This window comes from Phyllopteryx taeniolatus, chromosome 4, assembly GCF_024500385.1.
Source record: "Phyllopteryx taeniolatus isolate TA_2022b chromosome 4, UOR_Ptae_1.2, whole genome shotgun sequence".
Classification (NCBI taxonomy): domain Eukaryota; kingdom Metazoa; phylum Chordata; class Actinopteri; order Syngnathiformes; family Syngnathidae; genus Phyllopteryx; species Phyllopteryx taeniolatus.
In genome coordinates, this window is record NC_084505.1 from 14,590,172 (window position 1) to 14,617,659 (window position 27,488).

Genomic DNA, 27,488 nt, shown 5'->3' on the forward strand with positions numbered 1-27,488 from the left:
GGTCCTTGTCTGAGCCTTGACTCATTTCACTGCTCTCATTGGCTGTGAGGACCCACGTGATTTGTGACAAGCGGAAGTCGAGCATTTTCTAGCGAAAACCAAAACATTCGGGACTAGGTTCCATTTGTTCTATTTGAACTAACGCAACAACAAGCGGGGGTCCTGGGTTGCCTTCGTAAGCTATATTGTTTTAGCCGACAGCTGAGCAGAATGCTGAATGCCGCCGCCGCGGAAAGGAACAAGGAGCCCATCCTGATGGTGCTGCGGGGCTGCGTGAATACCGACAGACGGCTGCAAGCGCTCGAGATCTCCTCCGGTACGGGACAACATGTCATATATTTGGCTGGGGCTCTCCGGAACATTACTTGGCAACCATCAGAGTACGACCAACGGTCTTTAACCAGGTATATCTCTTTTATTTTGTTTCTTTGTTTGTACTGCAGTAAACTCAATGACGGGCATACGCCAGGAGCCCTGAGAATGCGCACAACATCGAGTGGACCTCACGCCAGTCATGAGCGGCGTTAATGATGAAGGGGTGTTTGTGTTGTGGGACTAACAACACGCCGTGCCTCCGTCTTTTCAGTATCGAAGCCTACAGAGCTCACTACCAGCTGAACAACGTGAAGCCTGCCATCCACCTGGACGCTTCTCAGAGTCACGATCACTGGGGAGGGATCCAACCACAGAGCCTCGATCTGGTCCTCAACATCAACATGATCCACATCTCTCCCATGGCTTGTACAGAGGCACGTATCTTGGCGACGGCTCTAATTTTAGTCCAGGGACTTTTCCTGCATCGACTGTTACCCCGCGTACACCTACCAGCCACTTCACACCTGCACAATGAAATGATATCAACAAAATTCTGCTTCCGAAACAATAATCAGAATCCTCGTTATTGGCCAGTGTAGTTGGTGTCACTCTGGTCCTTTTGCTAAGAGACACTAGAACAAAATATATGTTTAGTACAAAACATAAGACGTAAGTCTATATATGCCGAAGTATTGCAAGCACATCCAGTATTCAGTGCACTGTAAATCACAAGTGCTATAATAAACATACTGTTAAACAGGACATATTATGGACAATTCACTTCTTTTTGTACCGGTATACAAATAGCTGGGTGTTTGGAGTGGTGGCCCACCCATCAAGTCTGAAATTCAACAACCAAATATAGCGCTACCATACCTTGACTTACAAGTGGAATTCTCTCTGTGACCAATCACGTAACTCAATTTACTCCTATGTGAATTAAATTATCCCCATTGAAATGAATTTAAATGCTCTTAATCTGTTTTTTAAGAAACATTAAAAACACCGCATTTTTAAAAATGTTTTTAATAAAAATAGCACTGTATTGCAAAATATAAATATAAAAACAAAGTAAAGAAATAGTTGTTTTATAAAGCAAAATTAAGCAGAAAGTCACACACACTAGTACATTTGGGTGTTGATGTGACTTTAGAGGGCGGGGCCTAGTGAGTGATGTCAGGAGCCTGGATTCTATCCTTTTGGCCATTTACCACAGTGCTAGTTCAGTGTGAGCGTTTTCTCCATGCTCCTTGCGTGTGTTTTCATTTTGTATTTGTGTGTTTAACTGTCCCATTCAATAAGCAGGTGAAAGTGCAGTCGTTCCCCGTTTTTTTTCTCTTCCCCCCCCCCCACTTCACTCAAGCGACAGCGTATCTGAGGCTTGCTCGTAATTGACATTTTGGCATGCAACACAAAACAAAAAAAATTAACCAAACGACGGCTCGTAACTAAAAAAAAAAACTCCCAAGTTGGGGCACCTCTGCTCTGCTCCTTGTAATGATGTAGGATGTGCTTATTTCCCTTCTAGGGTTTATTCAAAGGGGCTGGAGTGGTGTTGAAGCCACAAGGTTTGCTGTTGACATATGGGGTGAGTTTAAAACGCATCGATCTCCTCATAAATGTGCATTGCATGTGATAATGTTGTGCTGCAATTTCTGCTGTGCTCTCCAGCCTTACGCAGTGAATGGTGGCATCACACCACAAAGCAATGTTGATTTTGACTTAAGCCTACGACACAGGTAAGGTGACCGTTCATCTTCATATGCAATGTTTTGTGGAATTATGTCAGCGTGAGAGACAGGAGTATCGTAGCAATCATGTTAAATGGACTTGTCTAATTCAATAACGAAACATTTTAATTTCCAGGAACCCAGAGTGGGGTCTTAGGGATATTTCCCTCCTCAAATCACTTGCAGAAATACATGGTTTATTCCTGGAGAAAATTGTAAGTTATCAGCTTTTTCAAGCCGATAAAAAAAAATTTGCCCTGTAAAATGTTAATGGAAATGTTTTCTGTGTTAGGTGGACATGCCAGCCAACAACAAATGTCTCCTGTTCAGGAAGGAGAGTTTGGTGTAAAGTGTCCTGTCCTTCTTTTGCTGAACGGATAACATCAGGATGGAGAAAAGCGCCTTAAATTAAGTCAAAGCTCAGACGTGTTGCCAAATTCTTTCAGTTAATTAGACATTACAATAATTAAACAGCCAGAATGATTGTATCATAAACCTGTAGTACACTATATTCCTGGTTGCCCACATGTGTAATAGTTACTGACTGCTTATTTTGCTTGATTTAGTGTGTTTTTGCTTCTGTGCTCCTCTTCTCATTGTATATATGGGTCATTTAGCAGAAACACCAGAAAAATACTGTAACTTGTAGAAATGGTTTACAGATGATAATGTGCACTTAAGATATTGAAAACAAGTATATAATAGATCATATAATAAAGACAATATAGAGACAAGTTAAGTGACGTTTTGCTAAGCAAATACAAGTTAATATAAAGATATTTTTCTGACAGCTATAAAAGAAAACAAATGTGAATGCTATCATATGGACTGCATGTCAAGACAAAGTATAATCTACTTTGATTCAAATCAAAACAAAAGCACCAGAATAAGACATCCCAACACACGGAATATAGTTTTAAGTAGCTATAGATGCCAGTAGTGCTCTTGTGGAAAATATGTAGAATTCTTGTTAAGTCAGTGATAAATGTTTCACAGTGCCATTTGTTCCTTCAGCCATCTGTGCAATAACAAGTCTTTTACAATGTCTGGCAGGTTTTTTTAACCAGAACTTCACGAAGCTTCTTAAGTCTGCGATCAGTTATTGCTCTTACGTAACTGTCTGACTGGATGATGGCCATGCCGTCCTGCACCACCCCCATCACCAGCAGAGGGTTTTCCTCCAAGGTGATGTTTGGGCAAGGACAACTCCAGTCTATCTTGTCAATGGTCACCTCAAGGTGTTTGGTGTTGAAGAAAGTCAAGCCCATCTTTTCATCTCTGAGAACCTCTTCCAAGCTAAAGCGGGCCAATCCCGAGTCCAGATCCTCAACGAGCTCGGTCAGCCGCCCCACAATGGCAAAGTCACTGCGGCATAAACTAGGCACCATTTTCACCTTAAGCCTACACGTCTTGCAAGGTTTCCTTTTGGGTGCTGGGCAGTTTGCTTCACACTCCTTTTGCGTGCCGAAGCTGTTAGCATTCCCATGGCAGCCACCGTAGGCGAAAGCTTGGCACTGCTTCATGATGGAATTCCAAGCCCAACGCACTTCCCAAGCTTTGCAGGGGCCCTGGACTGAAGGTAGGGAGCAGATCCCATTCCCCTCTCTCTGACAGAAGGCCTTACATTCCTCATAAGTCTCAAATCGGTTGCGGCTATCCTCACATCCGCCATTGCTGAACGCCATGCAAGAGCCCAGCTTGCTGTCATAGTACCAATCCGTATGGCGCTCACCGCTGCACACTCTCGTGTCCACTTCAGCCAGGCAGTCAGCTGGTGAGAAGGGCCTCCCCATGGGCATCTCCGGATCCTCAGAGAAGTCGTCATCAGCCCGGCGTATGACTGATAGAGGGTAGTCTGCACGGAGAACCCCTGCGGAATTGCGTGCAATGCACGTGTAGATGCCCGTGTCCCACACCTGGGCGTTATAGATGACAAGCTGTCCGATGTTGGTAATCACCACATTGCCGTACATTTGATCCGGCCTCATGACGAGTCTCTCGCGCCGCTCACTTTGTTTCTCCCAGGTTACATCAGGTCTGGGGATGCCTATGACATCACAGTGGAAGCTGACCGTGCCGCCGACATAGATGGACTGGTGGTGAGGGTTGGAGTACAGCGTGGGTGGCATCGGTTCCTCCTGAGAGGATGTTGGTGTGGGATAAGCAGTCGTGCCCTGAGGCAGCGGACTAGTGTGGGGTCCTGCGAGGTAGAATCGGCAGGTGACCACAGTGAGAGTCACCCCCCGGATGCAGGCCTCTGCATCCATGTAGCAGCGGTTGAAATACGTGAGGCCATCCGACGCGCAGGTGAAGTTGGGCTCTTTCTCGCATCGGTCCCGACACTTGCAGATGGGCTGGCCGTCCCAGATGTCACATGTGGCTCCCTGCTGGCTGCAGATGAATCCATCGCAGGTCGCCGTGGACCCCGGGGTGCCGTCCCCTTTCCCCCCAAGGCCATCAGGCTGAGCAGTAGTGCCATCGGAGAATCGTGCCGCTACACAACTGTTGAGGCCGCACACGTTGGTACAGCACTTCTCAAAGTCAGCACAGTCCTGCTCACACAACACAAAGCACAAACCACTAATTGACAGAGATGGCAAGTCTTATAAAAGTACAGATACTTAAATTATTCAACTCCTATATTTAAGTAAGGCGGGGGAGTACAGATATAAAAGTATTCAAGTACAAAATTTCAAATGAATTTTTTCAGTAACCGTTTTGACAACTTGGCACAATGAAAAAATGTTTTTTGTTTTTTTTAGACGGAAATTTTTGAATGCAAGAAGCTGGTGGTTTTTAGGCTAGTAAAATACAAAACCCATTTCCCCACATAATTCTTGGAGCTGACAACATCAAACTATTCTCTTAAGGCCATGCATGGGGAATATCTTGCATCTCCAAATCTGTCGCATTACAGTATTGTTGTTAATGCATCCTGGTTCATGTTGTGCCTATAAGTCAACAAGATCCCCATCAATCAAGCAAAAACCCAACGGCTTTTTGTGCCATAATCAGTGGAGGATTAAAAAAGGAATGAGCTACTTAAAAAAAAAAAAAAAAAGTGGTACATTTCTGTTTTTCAAATACAGGGAATAAAAGTACAACCCCAATTCCAATGAAGTTGGCATGTTGTGTTAAACATAAAAACAGAATACAATGATTTGCAAATAATGTTCAACGTATATTTAATTAAATACACTACAAAAACAAGATATTTAATGTTCAAACTGACCAACTTTATTGTTTTTAGTCAATAATCATTAACTTAGAATTTTATGGCTGCAACACGTTCCAGAAAAGCTGGGACAGGTGGCAAAAAAGACTGAGAAAGTTGAGGAATGCTCATCAAACACCTGTTTGGAACATCCCACAGGTGAACAGGCTAATTGGGAGCAGGTGGGTGCCATGATTGGGTATAAAAGGAGCTTCCCTGAATTGCTCAGTCATTCACAAGCAAAGATGGGGAGAGGTTCACCTCCTTGTGAACAAGTGCGTGAGAAAATAGTCGAACAGTTTAAGGACATTGTTCCTCAACGTACAATTGCAAGGAATTTAGGGATTTCATCATCTACGGTCCATAATATCATCAAAAGGTTCAGAGAATCTGGAGAAATCACTGCATGTAAGTGCAAGGCCGAAACAAGACATTGAATGCCCGTGACCTTCAATCCCTCAGGCGGCACTGCATCAAAAACCAACATCAATGTGTAAAGGATATCACCACATGGGCTCAGGAACACTTCAGAAAACCAATGCCAGTAAATACAGTTCAGCGCTACATCCGTAAGGGCAACTTGAAACTCTACGATGCAAAGCAAAAGCCATTTATCAACAACACCCAGAAACGCCGCCGGCTTCTCTGGGCCCGAGCTCATCTAAGATGGACTGATGAAAAGTGGAAAAGTGTTCTGTGGTCTGACGAGTCCACATTTCAAATTGTTTTTGGAAATTGTGGACGTCGTGTCCTCCGGGCCAGAGGAAAAAAAAACATCCGGACTGTTATGGACGCAAAGTTCAAATGCCAGTATCTGTGATGGTATGGGGCTGTGTTAGTGCCAATGGCATGGGTAACTTACACGTCTGTGAAGGCACCATTAATGCTGAAAGGTACATACAGGTTTTGGAGAAACATATGCTGCCATCCAAGCAACGTCTTTTTCAGTGAAGCCCCTGCTTATTTCAGCAAGACAATGCCAAACCACATTATGCACGTTTTACAACAGCGTGGCTTCGTAGTAAAAGAGTGCGGGTACTAGACTGGCCTGTCTGCAGTCCAGACCTGTCTCCCATTGAAAATGTGTGCCGCATTATGAAGCGTAAAATACGACAACGGAGACCCCGGACTGTTGAACAGCTGAAGCTGTACATCAAGCAAGAATGGGAAAGAATTCCACCCACAAAGCTTTAACAATTAGTGTCCTCAGTTCCCAAACGTGTATTGAATGTTGTAAAAGAAAAGGTGATGTTACACAGTGGTAAACATGACCCTGTCCCAGCTTTTTTGGAACGTGTTGCAGCCATAAAATTCTAAGTTAATGATTATTTGCTAAAATCAATAAAGTTTATCAGTTTGAACATTAAATATCTTGTCTTTGTAGTGTATTCAATTCAATATAGGTTGAACATGATTTGCAAATCATTGGATTCTGTTTGTTTAACACAAAGTCCCAACTTCATTGGAATTGGGGTTGTAAAAAGTCATCCAGAAAAAAAGCCTATACCTGAAATACAACGTGTTTCTTCTTCATTACATGCCCAACACGTGTAATTTTAAGTGTATATATATTTGTAAATAAATAATATTCGGTATAAAGTATAAATTACCTCACCTCATCAACGTTGCATTCTCTCTCGCAGGTGCTTTGTGCGTCAACCCAGAGATTTGTGTTAAGTGTGTTGGGACAAAGCCCCTCGTGTTCCACTTTGGGTGGTGACACACTTGCACCCAGAGAATGTCCGAGTAATTGGAAAACCAAAATTGTTCGCAAATATCCGCGAATCCATCCCACTTCTTGTCTATTGGAGTGGAGTGCATAGCGCCAAATGGTATTCCTCTTGCCGCATCTATAATCCAAAAGTGGTAGAGGGGTTTTATGCATTGTTGCTCTTTTGCAAGAGTCGTCCTTTGGTTAATTCCATACCTCATTTAGGTTAACATAAGGAAGTGGGGTTTTGTAAGCCTTTCAGTGAGGTCTGGTTTGCGCACAAGTCTTCTTGCAGTGCGTAAAGTCAGTAAACCAACCAAATTCCGTGCGCCATGACAAATCAGATCCAGAAATACGTTACGTAAATATAGTTTCGATTAGTAGAATTGTTTCCTTGATCCTCCATAGAAAAACGAATCAGGAGACCAAGTTGAACTCTGGGCGATTACACACTGCCGCGGAATAAGCGAACACAATGAGAATTGAGAGACGGAACATCAGCCTTTCAGAGAGTGAATGGGGAGGGGAGCAGAGGGGGGGGGGGGGTGGGGGGGCGATGCAGCCCTCCACCCCCACCCCCATCCCCGGCCATGCGGTGTCTCAAACTTTTATGAAGCAGTGCCATGCAATCAGCAACTGCACAAACATTGTAAAAACATCAAAGAAAAACACGCCACAACAAGCTGTGCCAACAACCGTGTGCACGGACATAAACATCCCCGTGACAAGTCCAACGTTAAAGGTGTCCAGACACAATTTGTTGCGGTGTCGCCTTCAAACAGCCAAGCAACTTTTCGGGGGATCATTCATGTGGAAGCTTGATTTTATGGGACGTTTTGTGGTTCTGGAATAAATGCAACTTTGGTGTGCAGTATTGGACAGTGTGTCACAAAAGTCTGGACACAAATGGGCCAATGACGCAATGAGGAGTTATTGCATCAAACTTGGCGTCACGCATGTTGGAAATCATAGTGAAGATGTTCTTTGTTAAAATTGCGATCGAAAACAACATTGTTGAAAATGTCATTCCTTGAAAAGAAGCATTTTTTTCCCCCCTTACTTCCAGACTGCGATTTAAGCAGGGTAATAGGCGACTGACTTGAAAAACGTTTTTGACCTCGTTCATTGCACGCCGTCCCTCATTCACACCGAGTTCAGAGATGCCAAAGCCAGGTGGCAAGACGTAAAGCGACACATTTGCATTGTCCCGAGGCGCTGAGAAGCTGCCCCCCTCATCTTTTCATTGGCAGTGACCCCGCAACCTTTCCGTGACTTTTGACCACTGCATTCATGTTCCGGTTGTCCAAAAGTGGTCAACGCAACGCTAATCAATTCAGTTTGAAGGCTCCTCGGCACCGGTGGCCCCACAACATACAAAGAGAGACAAACATATTCCCACAATGACCTTGACAGTAAAATGACATAGATCAATTTTACCCACCTTTATTTGTAAAGTGTGTCTTTGTGTTTTATGCAGCCGGATGAGAAAATGAGTATTAGTTCATATCCAAACCTTTACAACACAGCTCTGATTGCATTAAGACATCGAGATTGTGCTTTAGTTTATTTAATACAGTACAATGCACTGGTCTCAGTATGGCACAGACAGAAAAAATGTGCACCATATTTTAATTCCTTACATAATCTTACCACATATAGTTTCATCAGGAAGGTTAAGTTCGGATAACAAAACATACTTTATGCTCTTACTGAGTGAGGTCTTGCTGTAAACTTAACATCTTACACTTCTTGTCAATCATTTGTGTGGTTACAATGGAAAGCTGGCTAAATGTCAACAGGAACCAGGCACTGCTGTCATGATTCTACTTTCCAGGAGGCTGAAAGGAGTTCAAACACACAAATACTTGAGAGGCAGCGACACAAAATTCCACCTGATACTCTATGGCCACAGAAAGGTAGCAGATGAATATCATTTTTACATTCATAAATACATAGCATACAGTTTACAAAATATTCAAAATGCAAAAAAACAAAAAAAAACACTATTTACAAATTGATGTTAAACAACAATAGCAAACCTAAAAAGGTACAAATCTGTACATTTAGTTTGTACTTATTCTCATCAGCACCAAGCCATTTCCAAAGTTTTTAATGGAAAATATAATTTCACTTAATAGGCTAAAACAGCTGCAGAACAACATCCAATAGTGGGTGAAACTAAAGCAGCTGATCAGGTATAGAGCAATGCAGTTTTTAGATGGTAGTTTTGCTGAACTGTGCAAATAATTTAATTGCCCCATCTCCTGATGATATAAATCAAATGAGCCATATTTAAAATTGAACTTTAATCTCAGATTTGAAGAAGGTTGTTGCAAAGAGAGTGGCCCCTCAGTGAGGGTATAAGACACTGTAAATTAGACAAGTCTCCCATAAGAGTCAAAACCAAACAATTACATAAAGCAATATTTAAAAATTCAAGTCCAATTTTAAATATTAAGATGAACATATAAAATTTCAAAAATAAACTGATCTGAATATTCTCCCCTAATTTGTAGTATTAGAGGGTGAGTTACAATCCGCAACTGATCTCTTGGTCCAATGTCTTGTTCAACTCGATCAGTTAGTTTATTTAGTAAATGTGTGGGCAAAACAGATGGCACCAGCAAGTGCAAATAAATAGAAACCCAGCACAACAGGTCAAAGCACGTTCAAGGTAGCGCCAAGTTCTGATCAGGTTTACTTGTAGGTAGCATGTTTCCACCCCCTGTGGCCTTGAGAGGCCTCTGGGAGCAACCCCACCAAAACACACTGGCCTCAGTCCACGCTTTCACTACGATATCTTACAGTTCCCCTTGGAGGAGGAGGATGGAGAGGTTTGTGGTGGACTCTGTGGAGGTCTGAAGGACTTGGAGCGTTTGATACTGTTGGCCTTGCTTCCGCCACTTGTGCCGCCCGAGGTTGCACTGTTGACCACCGAGTAGGAGCGTCCGTGCATCATAACAGCATTCATGCCGTTGGCCATGGAGAATGACTTGAGGTGGGATTTGATGGCCACCGGGAGAGGCAGCTTGTCGATGAGGTGCACAGGTGTGCAGGAGACGATGGAACGGCAGCACAGATCTCGGAGGCTGAAAACTGGAAAGGGAATCCAGATGATGCAAGTGCATGCATGGGATGTGATCAAGTTCAAAATATGTTCAGAAATCCTGTTTTTTTTTTTTTTTTTTTTTTTTTTTATGTGAGTGACTGGTTATCAGTCTATAGGTATGTGCCCAAAAATTTGAATATTGAGGAAAAGGGAATTATTTCAATAATTTGTTTCAGAAAGTTAAACTTGTGTGTTATACTAGTTTACCACACACAAAATGAAATATTTGAACATATTTGTTTCAATGTTGATAATTAAATATAGAAATTCACTCCTAGAATTTGTCTGAATTTCCATATTTTCAAACTTTTGTCAAGAACATGACCGCAGGACCGCTATTGCAGTATACTTTGTAATAGGATTAAAATAATTCTGCATACTGTTCAATTGCGCAACAATTTATTAATCTAAAATCGTTAAAAATTTAGGGCTTCAATAGTTGTTATGGCAATGTTTTTATTACATCAACCTTGCAATGGTGGACAAAGTTGCAGCCTGAATAAAAGTACCTGAGAGTTTGACATGCCACCGTCAAAAATATCTTCGTCTATGGATTAATTCGCCTCTACCAATTCTTCATTTTCTCAACCTTGGTTTAAAAAAAAAAAAAGAGAGAAAAGGAAAGGAAAAAAAAAAACTACTAAATCAGATTAATCAGATCTCAAAAGTCAATTAAAACTCAGCACTATATTATACAAACCAACAAATAACATTACTGAGAGATTGAATTGGATAGTTTATATATATATATATATATATATATAAAAAAAACAACCGTCCTGCACACCAAACGGTCGTTTACTTATATATATGGCAGGCAAACAACCATCCTGCATACCAAACGGTCGTTTACTTGCTCGGTGGCAAAACAGCTCGATAGCGGCCATTCTTCCCGGGGAATTAGACAACTTTTGGGGGAACGATAATAGGACATCATTGTTCTCAAAGGAATGACCCTTCTTTTTGAGAAGCAAAAGAACTGCTGACTCTGGAGGAGAAAAAACTGCTCTCCTACGTTGTGCCATGCGTAAAAATATTTTGGGGGGTTTAATTACATGGAGTGATCTCAAATTATGACAGGAATTTGTACCTGTAAATATTTTCATTCATCCAACTCATTTATTCTCAGGGCATTGAATCGATCACAATTGGACTGTTCTGGTGGTCTTAGAAGACGTTTCACATTTTATCCGAGCAGGCTTCAGCAGTTCATGCACAGACTGGAATTTGTGTTGAGTATAACTTTTATCCCTTGCTGTTTTGGTGTACAATCAACAAAAGCAAAAGGCTCACCTCTGTTGGGCCTCCAGAACTTTTCCATCCCGTGCCTCATGAGCACGATACGTGAGAGTTCTGTGAAAGACTCGATGACATTGAAGTTGCACAGAGGGCTGACCTCAAAGAATGTCATGCTGTTTTTTTCAGCATAAGCCCTTGCTTGCTCTGTTGGAACCCGCCGCTTGAAAGCCAAGTGAAGTCGGTTGCCAACCAAGATTCTGGGCACACCTGGGGCATGCTGAAAGATGTAACGTTTTTTTTACTGTGTAAATGTGGTGACATACATCACAAGAAGGTAGGGATATTCGCCTTTTGGTCACATTTAAAGATGAACTTAAAATGCACTACAACCTTTACAGGAGAACATAATTTGACCTTCTCTACTTTTGAATGCACATCCAACTGTACAATGTTTAAGTACTTCTAGCCCAGCTTGCTGATCTCTGACAAGGAGCTGAATGTCAAAATTCATCCATCCATCCATGTTCTATAGTGTTTATCCTCACTAGGGTAGCGGGCACGCTGGAGCCTATCCCAGCTATCTTCAGGCGAGAAGCGGGGTACACCTTGAACTGGTCGCCAGCCAATCGCAGGGCACACATAAACAAACAACCATTCACACTCACATTCACACCTATCGGCAATTTGGAGTCTTCAATCAACTTACCATGCATGTTTTGTTTTTTTTTGAAGGGGGGAGTGGGAGGAAAGGCGGCACGGTGGCCGACTGGTTAGAGCGTCAGCCTCACAGTTCTGAGGTGCGGGGTTCAATCCCCGTCCCCGCCTGTGTGGAGTTTGCATGTTCTCCCCGTGCCTGCGTGGGTTTTCTCCGGGCACTCCGGTTTCCTCCCACATCCCAAAAACATGCATTAATTGGAGACTCTAAATTGCCCGTAGGCATGACTGTGAGTGTGAATGGTTGTTTGTTTCTATGTGCCCTGCGATTGGCTGGCAACCAGTTCAGGGTGTACCCTGCCTCCTGCCCGATGACAGCTGGGATAGGCTCCAGCACGCCCGCGACCCTAGTGAGGAGAAGCGGCTCAGAAAATGGATGGATGGAGTGGGAGGAAGCCAGAGTACCCGGAGAAAACCCACGCAGGCACTTTGAGAACGTGCAAACGCCACACAGGCGGGGTCGGGATTTGAACCCCGGTCCTCAGAACTGTGAGGCAGCTGTGCTAACCAGTCGACCAACGTGCCGCCTGTCAAAATTCACAACGGTGTTTTTTAAATTCTTATTTACATGGATGTCCACTTCTATGGCTTTCTATAAATCTTCCTGTATCTCTGTATCTGTGTTGCAGCCTGCAACCTGTGACACTCTAAGCTCAGTGGCCACTTCCCACTGAGAGCATCCTGTTAGAAGCCTCACAATGGCGAGGTACTGTTGATCAATTGTTAGGTGTCCTCTTGGTCTCAGGATGTCAAAATGTGAACAGCATGATGAAGAGGACTGTTTAAATAATTTTAATTGAACCAGAAAATGTACTGGTCGATTCATAGACCACTTGTGAAATTTGCCATTCCACTCCTTGTTGGAAACATACATTTTTGCAAAAAGTAGTGAATCAATGAACAGTTGGACATGTGCATTCAAAGTTGAGAGAGAGTCAAATTACGTTCGCCTGTAAAGGATATAGTGCATTTTAGGTTCATCCTGAAATTTCATCCAAAAGCCCAAATATCCCTAACTTTTGGTGAGTACCGTATTTCTTTGATTAAAAATGACAACCTCATCAATTTCTCGGATCCACCGGTCAATGCCATCAAATGACCAGCCATTGGTGATGTCATAAACAAGAAGTATGCCCTGTGGGATGAAAGTCTTCATGAGCACAGGTACACACATGGAAAAAATTGTTGATACCGCTCAGTTAATGAAAGAAAAGCCCACAATGATCACTAAAATAACTTGAAACGGACACAAATAATAACTGAAAAAAATACTAAAAAATAACCAATTAAAATGAGGCATTGCTTTATTTTTGTGGTTCAACAGAATTCTATTAAAAAAAACTCCTGGCCTTGACAAAAATGATGGTACCTTTAACTTAATATGTTATTACACAAAATGCTGAGAGGATCACTGCAATCAAATGATTTCAGTAACTCTCTGAGGTATTCTGGCGCAACCCTGAATACTCATTTGATACAATAGCGATGCTAGCCCAAAAGCAGCCTACATCCAACAGCTCCCCCTTTTTGCTTCATAATCTGCATTGTTATGGTATTGGATTAGATTGGACTCCAGAGCTTCCAACCTATAAAAATTCACTTCTAGAACAATTTGTCCAAAGTTGTCTGAATTTCAATATTTTCAAAATTTTAGAACTCAAACGTCAACATTAAAACCCAGCACTCTACTTTGAAAACATAAAAATAACTGCTGATAGACTGAACTGCATAGTTTATGTATGGACAATAGTTTTGGGTTTGTATTTTGTGCAATGTACTTCTTTACGCCTACAATTACATGTAAGAAGAACTGTAATTACGTCTTCTCTTGCATGCTATTTATATTATATATTTTTTACAATTGCTTCTGAAAACATGTAAATGTCCCCATTGTGGGACTAATAAAGGTTATCTTATATTACAAATATTTACTACTAATAATATACTTTTAACCTGCCCACATCCTGAAGTGACGTGCAGTGAAATGCATTTCCAGTTTAGACGTCCCGTGTGGCCGTGTATTATTTTATTTATACCTCTAAACACGTATTAATTGGCCTGTTATTTTGTTGTTTAAAGTTGGTTACACTCCGCGAAAACGCGGTTCCAGCCAGACCTATGTGACAAGTGTATTGTTTCACCAAATCACTTATTTAGATGTTTTGCGACTGTATGACAAGATAGCTTAGCAAATAGCATCACTTTGACATTGTCTTCACCTATACACTCCTCATCCTCCCTTCGTGACACTTTTGTGTAAGAAGCATGTTAAGAAGTGTAGCTTATTTGCTACCATGGAGGCGATGATCAGTGACTTACAATGCGTTGACACCGTATGCAAAGAGAACTATCGCCTCCGCGGCTTGACAGCTGGGGGCGTAATAAAATAGCGTGCACCAAGCAATGTGGATGCGCCGGTATAATATCAGATGCTGGATTTTTTTCCCCCAATATCCAGAACAATCAGTGTTACGGCCATAACGAGTCAACATGCAGAGATTTCCGTACAAAATACGGACGTTCCATAACATTTGGCAGTTCTGGGACTGATCAGGATATCTCTATTTATTAGTTCGCATTAAACTTGTGGAGCAGAAGATGTGCGTTTGTAAGACAAAGTATGTGTTTGGTTAAATATACAATGTGTAACTCTCTTTGTTGTGTGCTTAGGCTTAAAGTAAATTTCAACTGAAGTGTCAATAAACAGCATAAATCAAGCACCGATGACGTAGTATCTGAGCATTTTTAGGAGGCTACGCAGGAGTACAAGCGTACAGTATCATTGGTACCGGTATTGATGCATCCCTACAAAATAGCTGTCGAGACATCCCAAAAGCAAAGCGAAGCAAATTTATTCATACAGCGCATTTGTTGGCAACTTATTCCATTTGTGTGCAGGATAATAGCTAAATGCTGCTTCAGTGTTTGCTTTGGACTCTGTGCTCCACTATTTGACCTGAGTCTGTCAATCTCAGAGCCCTACTGGGTTTATATTCCATTAGCATTTCATTCATGTATTCAGGACCTAAACCGTTTAGTGATTTTTGGACCACTAGCAGAACTTTAAAATCAATTCTAAAGCTGACTGGAAGCCAGTGTAAAGACTTTAGAATTGGAGTAATATGCTCTGACCTCTTTGTTCTGGTCAGAACCCGAGCTGCAGCATTCTGAATGAGCTGCAGCTGTTTAATGCTTTTTTTGGGGGAGTCCAGTCAGAAGACCATTACAATAGTCAAGTCTACTTGAGATAAAAGCATGGATGTGTTTCTCCTGGTCAGCTTGACACATGCAAGCCTTCACTCTGGATATGTTCTTCAGATGGTAGAAGGCAGTTTTAGTAATTGATTTAATATGACTGTTGAAAGTCAGGTCAGAATCTATCAGTACACCAAGGTTTCAAGTCTCATTTAGACTAACAGAAATTGTTTGATTGCAGTGATTCCCTCAAAAGGTTGCGCAATACCATACTAAGGGCATCATGTTTGTTTCAAGTTAATTCTGTCGGACCACAAAAACAAAACAATGCCTGATTTTCATTGGTTAATTTTCATTAGATTTTAGTTGAATATTCCTTTTGGCAGTTTCAAGTTATTTCAGTGATCATTGTCAAGTTTTTTTTGTATGTGTAACGTGTAAGATTTGATGGCAACACACCATAAATGATTAGCAGTCCTCACCTGTGCTCCTCTTGAGTAAGACCTGAAAATGGTGCAGAATCTTCCCTGACCGGATGTATCCCTTACACAGAACCATATATTTAAGCATTGTGTTTTTCTATATATGATCTGTAGCCATCACTGCTAGTTGTCCTTACCATAACTCTAACTTCACTCTTCTTCCATCCAGCAGTATTGTGGTTGTCTTGTAATCAATTCCTAAAATGTCACATAATTCAGATCAGTTTATGTTGGCCATTACGGATGCCTTACGCATTACGAAATAAAACACAAGGGCAACTCACCACTGCTGTAAGCATAGGGAGACTCCACGGAGCCGTCTTGTAAACTGTCCAAGATTTCTCCCTTACCGACGTCGCTGTCTCCCACCAAGAGGAATTTAAGGAGATAGTCGTAACTCTTGACAGGACTACTTTGGCTGCCCATCATCCCACGCATTGAAGCCAGTTCTTGGGGAGCTGCTAAAGCTCGCCACGCTTTAAACTGTCGCGCAAGGGACAAACCAGGCGGCTCCAACAATAACTGAGAAGTAAATAACTGCTGGTTTAGTTTTGTTAGCAATACAGCTAACAAATCTATTACAATTTGACCGAACTCAAAGGAAATGTGTACATAAACTGTGAATTAGTACGAGTAAGGCCTCGCTACACACCGTCGATGCAACGTCAAGATTTACAAAAACAATCAAAACATTAGCTTTAGCCACATTAGCTGCCTTGTTAGCAGCAGCCTAAACTAATGCTTGCGACAACCTTTGCCAGACTCAGAACACAGAACGTTTCAAGGCTAAAGTTGACTCCCATATAAAGCGATATGATCAAGGAAGTGTGATGTTATATTAATCAGACATTTAAGGTAATATTCAGAAAGACTCCGGTTAGCGAGCATAGCTTCCGGAAGGAGAGTGTTCGAATTTCCGGGTATGATGTCATTGTAACGCAATATCCGTAATATAAAAATACCTGCTGTAAGCGAATGACAAATATGTTATACCAATTTCGAAAGAAAAAAACCCACATTTGTTTGAATTGGACAACAAATGATTCAAGATGCTTCATCATAATATATATGTTTATTTTTTATTATTATTATTTTTTTTTTGCATTTGTTTGACCCACATGGCTTTGAAAATACAGACTCTAATTGGTTGAGTTCAATTTCTAATTAACTCCAGGTGACAATTGTGGCAAACTGATTAGTAGGGGCGAGCACTTCACAGGAAATAAGATGCTCAGAAAATGGGGTTGATGCATATGTGGATTTTCTTATTTCTGTATTATTTGGCCTATTCTAAGCCACTGACAAGTGTTCCAGAATATGAAGATGCAGAATTAGAATGGGAGAGTTTGCAGGCAGGGCTGGAGAATGAGATGGATGAAGTCACTCCTGGCCTTGTACCCAGACCCCCAATGTTTAGTGACCGATTCCTAAGGAGTATATCTTCAGCAGTACCAATGGCTCCATGGTATCGAATTGTTCCTTTCTCACAGGACCCGAAAGAGCTATTCATGCCCGAAAAAGGTGTTAGACCTGTTCCAGACTCAGTCAAGGAGATGTTGCTTGCACCACCTTCCACTGTTGCCTCATCTGGAGTAGCAGCCAAATCTAAGCTTGTTGAGGTCTTGTGCCACATTGACCGCATGTACGTGAAAGTAAGCAAGCAGCTTTTTTCAACAACAGACGCTTTCAAAGACTTGAAACTTGGCAAGTGTCCTGTAAACGAAGGCACTGCACAACATTATTACCTTCTCTACCTTTTGAAAACTGACTGTGGATTCGAGAGAGAGGTTGGTTCATGTCAGGTCTGGTTTTTGTTGTTGTTGTTGTTGTTTTCTTTTGCAGTGCTTTGCCATGCAGCATACCACAACCTGTAAAAATGTCTGTCCTAGAGTACTGAAGACTATTTGTTCATCAGTATTGTACTCCACTATAAGCCAACCACTCCAGTTATTAGAGAGCTGCCATTTGATGTTGCCTTGCAATGCAAATACCCAAGGTAAGAAAATAAAAATACATCTATATTTTGCCTTACTAAATTTTTACTACATAATGCAAATTGAGGTTATTGCATACTTTGTTTTTAAGCAAGTTTAAGATTGCATGAAAAATGAGCCCTTAAGTATTCATGATTTGGAGCTGGATTGTGACCTTTCAAAATAATGCAACATATAAAAAGGGCAAGTTAATGTACCATGAAATTACTGTTATGCTTTTTGAGAAAAGAAAAGTTACTTTGTGTACCCAGCTATTGATTATCTGGCATATGGAAACCAACCAAGTAGACCCAGTGCTTTCTGTTACACCATAACAAGCTAAATTAAGCTTTAATTTTAAAGTTTGCTTTAACCTGCAGTGCTTTTGTTCTGCTGCAGGCATTTTCACTCCTTCAATCCTGGCATCTCTATCGAACTGAGGAGAGGCACAGTTTACAAACCCCTACGTTCAAAAAATGCTTATGTCATCACTCCACAAGATGGTATGATTTTTGGAAATGTATTGTTTTTCACCATTCCATGAACAGCTTGTCTGGTGTGACAGAAATTACTAAATTGCTGTTAAGACTACAAACTTTCATACACATTACTAGAAATTAGTTATTCCTTTGTGCATTGTAACGGTGTATATATTTTATTACACATGCAGTACTTTAAAAACGATGTGGACAATCACTAGTTTTATCTTTTTACATAATGGAACAGTAAATAGTAAGACAAATACAGGTTATACGAAAGCTAAGCTTATTTTCCTAATACAAAATAAATCAAATATTTTTGTAATTTCCATAATTGTTCAGCGATTTTCTTGTATTTCTAGCATCGGGGAATGAAATTGTTGGTGATAAAATGTTTATCCTGGGACAGCCAATGTACTTTGTGGTGAAACAAACAGACAGCACTTCAACAGACCAGAGACTTTACATCAACAAGTGTTTCATGACTGCTTTCCAAGATCCTTACTCTGAACCTAAATACACCGTTATTGACAACCAAGGGTAAAAAGTTCAGCTCAGTCCATAATGTCATAATTCAACATTAACATAAACTTTTCATTTTTTGCAGTTGTATGATTGATAGTATGGTGACAAGACAGTCTGCGTTTCTCAAGGGCCCCTTAAACATCCAAAAATTCTCAGTGAGCGCCTTCATTTTCAAAGACACTGCAGTTTCATCATCATCGGTACAGTCAGTGTAATGCACACACCTACAAACTATATAACGGGGGAAATGTTTGTCATGCTAATCTCTGATAAAATCTTTTCAGCAACTCTATCTGCACTGTGAATTCTCTATGGGCGATCCAACACCAACCTCAAGTTCAAAGGCTTGCAATTATCATCGAGTTACCAAAAAGTGAGTCATCTGTGGCAAATTAGATCATTGTCAATTATAACAGCACTTTTGATCAGTTTGCAGAAAATGAAGTAATGTCTGTGGTTCAGGTGGAGGGAGTTGTATGGTAATGACAGTGTGTGTGCCTGCTGTGAATCCGCCTGCTTACCACTATCAAAAGGTACAGCTTGTCTGCATTTTTTTAATTTCTTAAACTTAAAAGTTTAGCATGTGCACAAGGAATACATGTATCATGCTCAAGCTAAGTTTTAAACTTGAAAAATATAATGTAACAGAAGCTTTAACATAATTATCTGACCGAATTATCATTACAACAGCTTCTGGGAACATGGTCTCAAGTCCGTCTTGGAAGGTCAGATTTGGAGGTGAGGATGGAAACCCGGTGTTTGAGCTGCAGCCGAGGTCCAACAACTGGGGGGCCTTCAGTTTGGAGGACTCATCTGACCACAGTGACTTCCTTAGCTACTGGGACTAATTATTGAATATTTTGGAAATAAAAGTACTTCGCCTCCTCTGTTATCCTGTATTCAATTTCCATCTACATGGAACTGTTACTATTGTCAATAATGAAGTATCTACATTCTGCATACATGCTTGCATTTCAGAGCATCTCCTGGAGACAAGTATGTATATTTTTGTAGATGCATTCATGCACCACAAGGGGATGGAAGAGAGTCACAGGGTCAGCGTGCCACAACAATTTGGGGCAAGGCATTCCCAATGAGAACATGATACAGACACTTTTTGTTCAGGCTACTCTCAATGAAAACCAGTAAGTGACCCAGCCAACAGGCCACAAACTCTGCTGGCTTTGGGGTCAAAAGCAAATGCATCAGTTCAGATTTGCAATGCCAAGCTGTCGAAGTGCTACAGTACATCCTGACAAGGCTGCCCGTCTGTGATCTTTAAAGTTAAATGTGGCAAGACCTTTTAGGAAGCAGTTTATATATGTTTTGGAGTAGATCCTCATATGCTCATTGATAGTGTCCAGAGGTGATCCAGGCTTCATGAGGAAGGGCTTACTGTATTTAGAAGTAGGAATCATAGTCCAGTTTAAAAACTAGTCTCATTAAACCTAATCTTGCTGGATCGTATATGAGGTCAAACTCGTATTTATGAGAAATCTGTGACCATGCATCACTCATGGTTCTTTGAAACCATCTGCTCACCCGTGACTTTAAGAAGAGTGGGACATTTTTTTATTAATTTATTTTTTTCGACATGAAGTTGACCACTGTAAGCATCATCGGCATGCAATAAGCAAACCAAATCATCACCATCCCAAGACTGACAGTGGCAGCCATTTTGGATTTGATTTTCGACCAATTGTATCCAACCCTAGAGATGCTGCTTTGGCAGCAGGTCAGGAGCCTGCTTGTCCAAAAGCGGACACTCGGATGTACAGATGAGGTGGAGTCAATGAGACAATGACCTCATAGTAATCTACCATCTGAATGTCCTCTATCACCATAGTGTCATTCACATCTCATGGATTTCAGGAGGTCGTTCATAAAACCTTCCAGAAATTTCTGGTCCTTCCAATTCTTTTGGGATGAAACCTGAAGATATGTACCTGTAGTATGAAGTCTCTGAAGAGTGTCGCCGTCCAGTAGTGGCGGTTCAGCAGTAGAGCAGGTCTTGTCCCTTTGAGCAATGCTATGCAGTCAGGGCCTGCAAGGACTTCTCTGCTGGTCTAACACTCTCAGAAGCACTGACATGCAGTATATTTACAAATAACTTTTTTTACAACACTCTATTACACTCATTTTATAGCCATTTGTTTTAGTTTTCAGCTTCTGTGTTGCCTTGCCAATGTAATTTGCCCAGGGCCTTCAGACTCAAAGGTGCAGGCTCATGACACGACACGTACACACTATTAGCAACGGCTGGTTTTTTGTTGTTGTTGTTGTTTTTTGGCCACAGAACAGATCTCAGATTCACCACTCTTGTCCTTCATGCAGGCTTTGAGTGAAATCGGCATTTTTGCATCCTCTGGTTGAATGAAATAGTCTTGCGATGTGCACTGCTGTTTGGTTGCGCTAAATAGTCTTGCAATGGGTGACCGGGTATGATGAATGTCATGATGTACATTATTAAAATTAATTTTCGAAGTGGACTTGTCAAGAAAAACTGGACATTGCAAGGAGATGTCAGCCAACACTGTTCCTGTCTGCCTTGTTTGGAACCTGGAAACATTTATTTGGCACTTCCAAAGAGGTGGATTTAATCTATAAATGAGCATTTTGGGTGAGTATGATATATATTTTTGTGTCATGTTAGATAAATATCAAGGGCTCCAAATGATAGTCTTGTAGAGGTTTTAAGTTGTTTGGAGGAAGATAAATGGTTAAATGTTTCTTGCTTTTGCAATAATGGTCATCCCAAAAATGCAAATTGCCTCTCTCCCTCTCTGTAATGCCATGCATTGTTATATTGCATTTTTATAATTTTGTAAAATTGTGACATGATAGGGGTGGCTTAGGTCACTTAAGTGCCCACTGAAAGCCCTGGTCTAAGGTTTCTTGCACTTAAGTTAAATTCTGGATGCTTACAATTCTTGAAAATGTCCTACTGCAAACATTCCCCTTCATGATGAATAAAATGTTTAACGGTGTGCGGTTCTTCAAGTGTTTTTCTTTGTCTCTTCCATCTGTCATTGAGAATTGTACACTTTGGTCTGATCCCAGAAAAGAAGCACCATATTCCCATGACTCTCTTATACAGTGTATGCCTGTTTTCCTCATTCACAAGACTCGTATATCCTAAATCAATGACACAGAATGGTAATGATAAGGTGTCCTTACCATTTTAAGTCAGGAATTTAGTTTTACATTCGCCCTGTGATTGACTAGTGACCAGTCCAGGATGTAGCCTGCCTTTTGCCTGAAGTCAGATGGGAACTTCCTACCATTCTAATCAGGATAAGCAGTATAGAAAGTGGATAGATGGATGCATAGACGTTAGTAGGTTGTGTACCTTTAGAAGAATTAAAAACTATGATTTGCATGCAAGCGTCTGCCTCACAGTTCTGAGGACCGGGGTTCAATCCCCGTCCCCGCCTGTGTGGAATTTGCATGTTCTCGCCGTGCCTGCGTGGGTTTTCTCCGGGCACTCCGGTTTCCTCCCACATCCCAAAAACATGCATGAATTGGAGACTCGAAATTGCCCGTAGGTGTGAATGTGAGTGCGAATGGTTGTTTGTTTGTATGTGCCCTGCAATTGGCTGGCGACCGGTTCAGGGTGTACCCCGCCTCTCGCCCGAAGATAGCTGGGATAGGCTCCAGTATTGTATTACAGTAAAGTCTGACCTCAAAGGAACAAAGGACTATGTGCCTGAAATGCCTTTGGTTTTCAGAGAGTATCAAAAATATATATGGTGGCTTAGAACTGGACTGAAGCGATTGACTGGCAACCAGTTCAGGGTGTACCCCGCCTCCTGCCCGATGATAGCTGGGATAGGCTTCAGCGCTCCCGCGACCCTAGTGAGGATAAGCGGCTCAGGAAATGGATGGATGGATGGATTTGCATACAAGACTGGACATGCAAAGAAAATTTTTGTACGTGCTTGTGGTCACTTTTGGCCTGCTGGTGTACCCACAAGACAACTACAAGGAGAGCGGGGGACCTACGTGAGGATCCCGTTCGTGGAAACGAGACTTAACTTGCACTTCCTATTTTAGATTGTACTTGGTTAATGACTTCTTTCCTGTACACTTGCTCTGTGTGTTCTGTTGTGACACTTCGCTGTTTAATATGCATAAAAAGGCAACAGCACAGACTTCTTGTCTTCTCAATGTGGCTACATCTTAGCGTGAAGCTAGCTACTGTATGTACTGTACATATCGACATGGTTGGGAGGGTTTAAAAATCTATTCCGATGCAGTTACTAGTTACCTGTTGAAAAAAATGTGGTACATGTGTGTCTGCATTAAAATTTAATGTGTGAAATAAGCCCAATTTGTATCTGTAATCTCACTACGCGATGATGTTTGTCTATACGCGCCCTGTGATTGGCTGGCAACCAGTTCAGGGTGAATCCCCCTTCTCACCCGTAGTCAGCTGAGAAAGGCGCCAGCACACCCGCGACCCGAGTGAGGATAACCGGTTCAAAAAATGGAAGGATGGTCACGGTATACAGTGAGGCTAGCTTTTTTGTATTCTGATTAAGTAACGGTAATGCCGTTCTACGAGCAGATCATGATGTGCAAGTAACTGATCTGAAAGATTATGTACAACGCCACATTGCAGTACATGAACCAAAAAGGACGTAAGAACGTGGGTTGTGTCTACGATTAGGAAGAAGTCCCTTGCCTTCTATTTGACTGTGAACTAGAGCGTTGTCTATTCTGTGTAAATATTTACAGCCTTTGTCTCTTAGCCGTCTACCGCATTTTCCAAACAAAGCCACAGACATTTGAATGCTTTGAGACCAGTTTTGCATGTTTCAGGTGGTCCACCCTGAACCCTTGACATAACACATACACTAACATACAGTACTACACTCAACAAAATAAGAACAAATATTGAAACTTTCAGATTGCTGTGTGACGTGTGACGTGATAAATATTGTCTTAGTTAGAAGTCATGCGCGGTGGAGGAAAATCTTTTGTAATGTTACCTTCAGCACAGGTGCTTGTGAGGGGGCGGGACACAATGACCAACAAAGTAGTCGACTTTGAATATCCCCACAGAAGATTTGAGAAGCGCTGGTCCGTCCGTCTAATACACAACGTGTAAACAGACAAAAAAGGACCGCAATTGACCTAAAATGGAGAATTTAAATGTGTGGGCTTTCCATCTCTTCCAGGGTCTCCTTTAAATCAAGTAAGTGCAGCTCTTTGTGTTAATTTATGCTCAAGATTCATGTTGTTGTGTTGAAGATACAATTTATTAGTACTTAATAGCACATAAGGGTGAATAAAATGGAGGCTGTTAATCCCTTTTTTTTTTTGCTGTTAAGACACAACTTGGCAGTTACAGTATAACAAATTCCAATTCTCAACTAAATATAATGCATTATTGACCATCGCAACTACAGTAGACTTTTGCATAACTAGAAAGTCATAACACAAGGTAGTCATATAATTGTATTGATTTAATTGTTCATAACCCGTTAAAGACTATTCATGAGCCAGTGGTTTCTACAAATACTACAAGTATAGTTTATGCTTGATACATACAGTATAGAGTATAGATAAGTGATGTTATGTAAAGACTAATACAGTTATCACTAAACATACGATTCTGCTTGTCCACTAATTTCTAATTTTTGAATTTATGAATGCTGTCTTTTTTTGTATCACCCATTTTAAGAGCACTTTGTGTTGACATCTTGATGTACCTCTTCTTACAGATTGTACTACTTTGAAGCTCAAGCCCTGATACATGTGCAAAGATGGATAAATTGCGTATGATGTTCCAGTTCCTTCAATCCAACCAGGAATCTTTTATGAATGGGATCTGTGGTATCATGGCCCTGGCTAGTGCACAAATGTACTCTGCCTTTGAGTTCAGCTGCCCGTGTATTCCGGAATATAACTACAGCTATGGGATTGGGCTGCTGATCATCCCTCCCATTTGGTTTTTCTTACTGGGATTTGTATTGAACAATAATGTGTCTGTGCTAGCAGAAGAGTGGAGAAGACCGACGGGAAAGAGGACAAAGGATCCATCAATCCTTCGCTACATGTTCTGTTCAATCACACAGAGATCTTTGATAGCACCTGCAGTTTGGGTGTCTGTGACTCTCATGGATGGCAAGAGCTTCCTCTGTGCTTTCAGCATCAATTTGGATATTGACAAGTTTGGCAACTATACTCTAATCAATGGGATGTCTGAGACAGAGAAGATAAAACTGTTGGCGAAGATTCCATGTAAAGATTTGTTTGAGCATCATGAAATAAGAGTAGGAGCGTCCCGTTACATCAAGTGTATATCACAGGTGTGCTGATCTTTTTATACAAACTCTTAGTGACATTTTTATTATTGTGTTTTATCTTTAAAGTCATGACCTGACATTGGTCATCCAATATAAATACAGCTAAGCAAGGTTGTGGGCCCAAAGTTGGGAACATTTTCATTACGTGTTGCAATTTTATCACATTATATGGTGACAAAGCAAATCTTATTTCCTGCACTTATATTCTAAAAACTGAAGTAAACTAACTTCTTTCATACATTTGGAGCTCAATGGGGCCTTTCATTGGTTTATTAGCAAGAAATATAAGCCTCCAAATGTATTATTCATGGCCCTCAAGCCTATTTTCATTCATCTAAAACACCCACTCTATTTTTTGCTTTGATCGACTGAAGGCAACGGTATGGTTATATGAACATATTTTTACTGATCTGCATATGTTGATAATTCGATTATGGAGCGATGAACATTTGTGCACGTGAACATCTCTCAAATGCATCAAGATGTCATAGATCAGTGGTGTCAAACAAGCGGCCCGCGAGAGTGTTCAATCCGGCCCACAGGATGAATTTGAAAGTGGGGGTTGAGGATCATTGAAATAATTATTATGCTTATGTAGAAAATGGTGTGAAAATAATTTCTAGGTCTTCATAATTTTAAGTGCAATACTATATTTTTCAGTTCCAAGTACCTGTAACAGTACCTGTGACTTAAAATGTTGTGCCTTTAAATACAATCACTGCGGTCCAGTATTAAACACACAAACAAATTCTCAAAAATCTGAGGTTGTTTTGTAAAATCATTCAAATATAAAGAAGTATACACACACACATATATATATATATATTATATAATTATATTTATAATAAGTTCTATGATTTTACTGGTCTGCCATCTTGACATCAAATTAGCCTGTATGTGTGAGTTTGACACCCCTGCCATAGATGATAGACAATTCCATATTTTAATAGGGACTCGACACAATGCTTAGTTTTTGGACTAATACAATTCTATTTTCCACAGGCTTGTGGCTGGATGTTTTTGCTCATGATGACGTTCACAGCCTTCCTGATTCGTGCTATTCGACCTTGCTTTACTCAGGCTGCTTTTCTCAAAACCAAATACTGGTCTCATTATATCGACATTGAGCGCAAGATGTTCGATGAGACTTGTAAGGAGCACGCCAAGAGCTTCGCCAAGGTTTGCATCTATCAGTACTTTGAAAATATTAGTGGAGAGATGCGCAACTTACATCATCACTCCAGCAAGGATGACAGCGACTACGAAGATGATGATAAGAGAAGGAGTGAGGAAGACAAGCTCCTTGGTATAAGGGTCCAGGATGACATGAATAAAGCTTTGTGGAATTGGCACACTTGCAAGCCAGCTCTTGCACTGAATAAAGAGCAAATAAATGGCGAAAACAATGCCAAACTGCATGGAGAGGCCAATGGAGCAGGAAATGGGTTTGCAAATGGCCACACCCATAATGTGGGGAAAAAGGAATGGGCGGTGTATTACAGTAAAGTCTGACCTCAAAGGGACGAAGGACTATGTGCCTGAAATGCCTTTAGTTTTCAGAGAGTATCAAAAATATATATGGTGGCTTAGAACAGGACTGAAGCGATTGGCTGGCGACCAGTTCAGGGTGTACACCGCCTCTCGCCCGGAGATAGCTGGGGTGGACTCCAGCCCGCCCACGACCCTAGTGGAGGACAAGCGGTACAGAAAATGGATAGATGGATAAATGAATCGTACAAGGAGGTGTTGCAAATATGTTTTCACCGAGGTCAAGTCACCAAAATATTAGAAACACACATGCGATGAACTGCAAACTACACCACAATGATAAACAGGAATAACTGCCTGGCAGCATCACTCAAAACTAAGCATCTTTACTGTTAAATGTTTGTGGTACATATCATTGATTACATTGTGCAAGATAATCTTGTGGCCAGTGTGAGTAGAACTCTTGATCTTGATATAAATGTGACATGTATATTACATACATACATACATATTACAGATACTATACTTATACTCACTAAAATGTTTTAAGTGTATAGTCCAAGTAAGTAACTTTTGCTTTTAGTGTTGGTAAAACTGCTATGTCTTACTTCTGCTGTATGTCTTTACAAACAATAGCTGCTGCTCTGGTGAATTAAACACTGTCAAATGTGAGGCTGCAAAAAAGTGCTCCTGAATTAATTGATCGTTTAGCAATAAATCAGTGATGACATTCACAAGTGTTTGCCCTCAAGAGAAGGGTTGCCATGAAAGTTCTCAAGTGATAACAGCACATAATCATGTTGAATTAGGGGCATGTAAACAAGAATCTGAGAGCAGGTAATGCCCCAGTTGCATCATATTTGCAGTCAGGTAAATGTGTGATTTATGCAAAAGAAAAGGTTACGACAGTCCAAACGATTTACCTGCTGCTTGAACATAAGGTCAACATTTGCATCTCTCCAGCTCCAGTTCTTATTTTGTCAAGGCCCCCCCCCCCCCCGCC

The 27,488-nt window shown here is 41.1% G+C and overlaps 6 protein-coding genes across 8 annotated transcripts; 3 read left to right on the forward strand and 3 right to left on the reverse strand.

Moving 5' to 3' along the window:
* Positions 1 to 66: 66 nt before the first annotated feature.
* Positions 67 to 2,572, forward strand: mettl26 (methyltransferase like 26). Its single transcript, XM_061769785.1, has 6 exons — positions 67 to 404; positions 587 to 749; positions 1,844 to 1,903; positions 1,987 to 2,054; positions 2,182 to 2,260; positions 2,338 to 2,572. The coding sequence occupies exons 1-6, from the start codon at positions 211 to 213 to the stop codon at positions 2,392 to 2,394; spliced, it is 621 nt and encodes a 206-aa protein (XP_061625769.1). The 5' UTR covers positions 67 to 210; the 3' UTR covers positions 2,395 to 2,572.
* A 446-nt stretch (positions 2,573 to 3,018) lies between these two features.
* Positions 3,019 to 7,163, reverse strand: wfikkn1 (WAP, follistatin/kazal, immunoglobulin, kunitz and netrin domain containing 1). Its single transcript, XM_061769779.1, has 2 exons — positions 6,875 to 7,163; positions 3,019 to 4,597 (listed from the first exon to the last, which is right to left on the reverse strand). Exons 1-2 carry the CDS (start codon positions 7,142 to 7,144, stop codon positions 3,083 to 3,085), a joined length of 1,785 nt encoding a protein of 594 aa, XP_061625763.1. The 5' UTR covers positions 7,145 to 7,163; the 3' UTR covers positions 3,019 to 3,082.
* Positions 7,164 to 8,397: 1,234 nt separating this feature from the next.
* Positions 8,398 to 16,624, reverse strand: LOC133476416 (ras-related protein Rab-40C-like). Of its 2 annotated transcripts, none has more exons than XM_061769784.1 (6): positions 15,994 to 16,624; positions 15,847 to 15,907; positions 15,710 to 15,731; positions 13,090 to 13,167; positions 11,373 to 11,595; positions 8,398 to 10,066 (listed from the first exon to the last, which is right to left on the reverse strand). In XM_061769784.1, exons 1-6 carry the CDS (start codon positions 16,145 to 16,147, stop codon positions 9,762 to 9,764), a joined length of 843 nt encoding a protein of 280 aa, XP_061625768.1. In that variant the 5' UTR covers positions 16,148 to 16,624; the 3' UTR covers positions 8,398 to 9,761. The 2 variants fall into 2 exon arrangements, with proteins under 2 accessions (XP_061625768.1, XP_061625767.1); XM_061769783.1 differs by having other exon boundaries at positions 15,710 to 15,770; positions 15,994 to 16,622.
* A 4-nt stretch (positions 16,625 to 16,628) lies between these two features.
* zp3c (zona pellucida glycoprotein 3c) lies at positions 16,629 to 19,573 on the forward strand. Of its 2 annotated transcripts, XM_061769780.1 has the most exons (8): positions 16,629 to 17,496; positions 17,599 to 17,705; positions 18,082 to 18,185; positions 18,524 to 18,701; positions 18,769 to 18,886; positions 18,971 to 19,059; positions 19,149 to 19,219; positions 19,377 to 19,573. In XM_061769780.1, exons 1-8 carry the CDS (start codon positions 16,948 to 16,950, stop codon positions 19,532 to 19,534), a joined length of 1,374 nt encoding a protein of 457 aa, XP_061625764.1. In that variant the 5' UTR covers positions 16,629 to 16,947; the 3' UTR covers positions 19,535 to 19,573. The 2 variants fall into 2 exon arrangements, with proteins under 2 accessions (XP_061625764.1, XP_061625765.1); XM_061769781.1 differs by lacking the exon at positions 18,082 to 18,185 and having other exon boundaries at positions 17,356 to 17,496.
* An 87-nt stretch (positions 19,574 to 19,660) lies between these two features.
* LOC133476869 (uncharacterized) lies at positions 19,661 to 21,040 on the reverse strand. Its single transcript, XM_061770809.1, is given in 6 exon segments — positions 19,661 to 19,868; positions 20,145 to 20,249; positions 20,251 to 20,346; positions 20,435 to 20,451; positions 20,543 to 20,632; positions 21,001 to 21,040. Coding segments are annotated over 6 exon segments (474 nt in total). The 3' UTR covers positions 19,661 to 19,742.
* A 2,709-nt stretch (positions 21,041 to 23,749) lies between these two features.
* On the forward strand, positions 23,750 to 27,465 carry LOC133477328 (calcium homeostasis modulator protein 1). Its single transcript, XM_061771953.1, has 3 exons — positions 23,750 to 23,883; positions 24,413 to 25,000; positions 26,000 to 27,465. The coding sequence occupies exons 2-3, from the start codon at positions 24,455 to 24,457 to the stop codon at positions 26,507 to 26,509; spliced, it is 1,056 nt and encodes a 351-aa protein (XP_061627937.1). The 5' UTR covers positions 23,750 to 23,883; positions 24,413 to 24,454; the 3' UTR covers positions 26,510 to 27,465.
* The last annotated feature ends 23 nt before the right edge of the window (positions 27,466 to 27,488 follow it).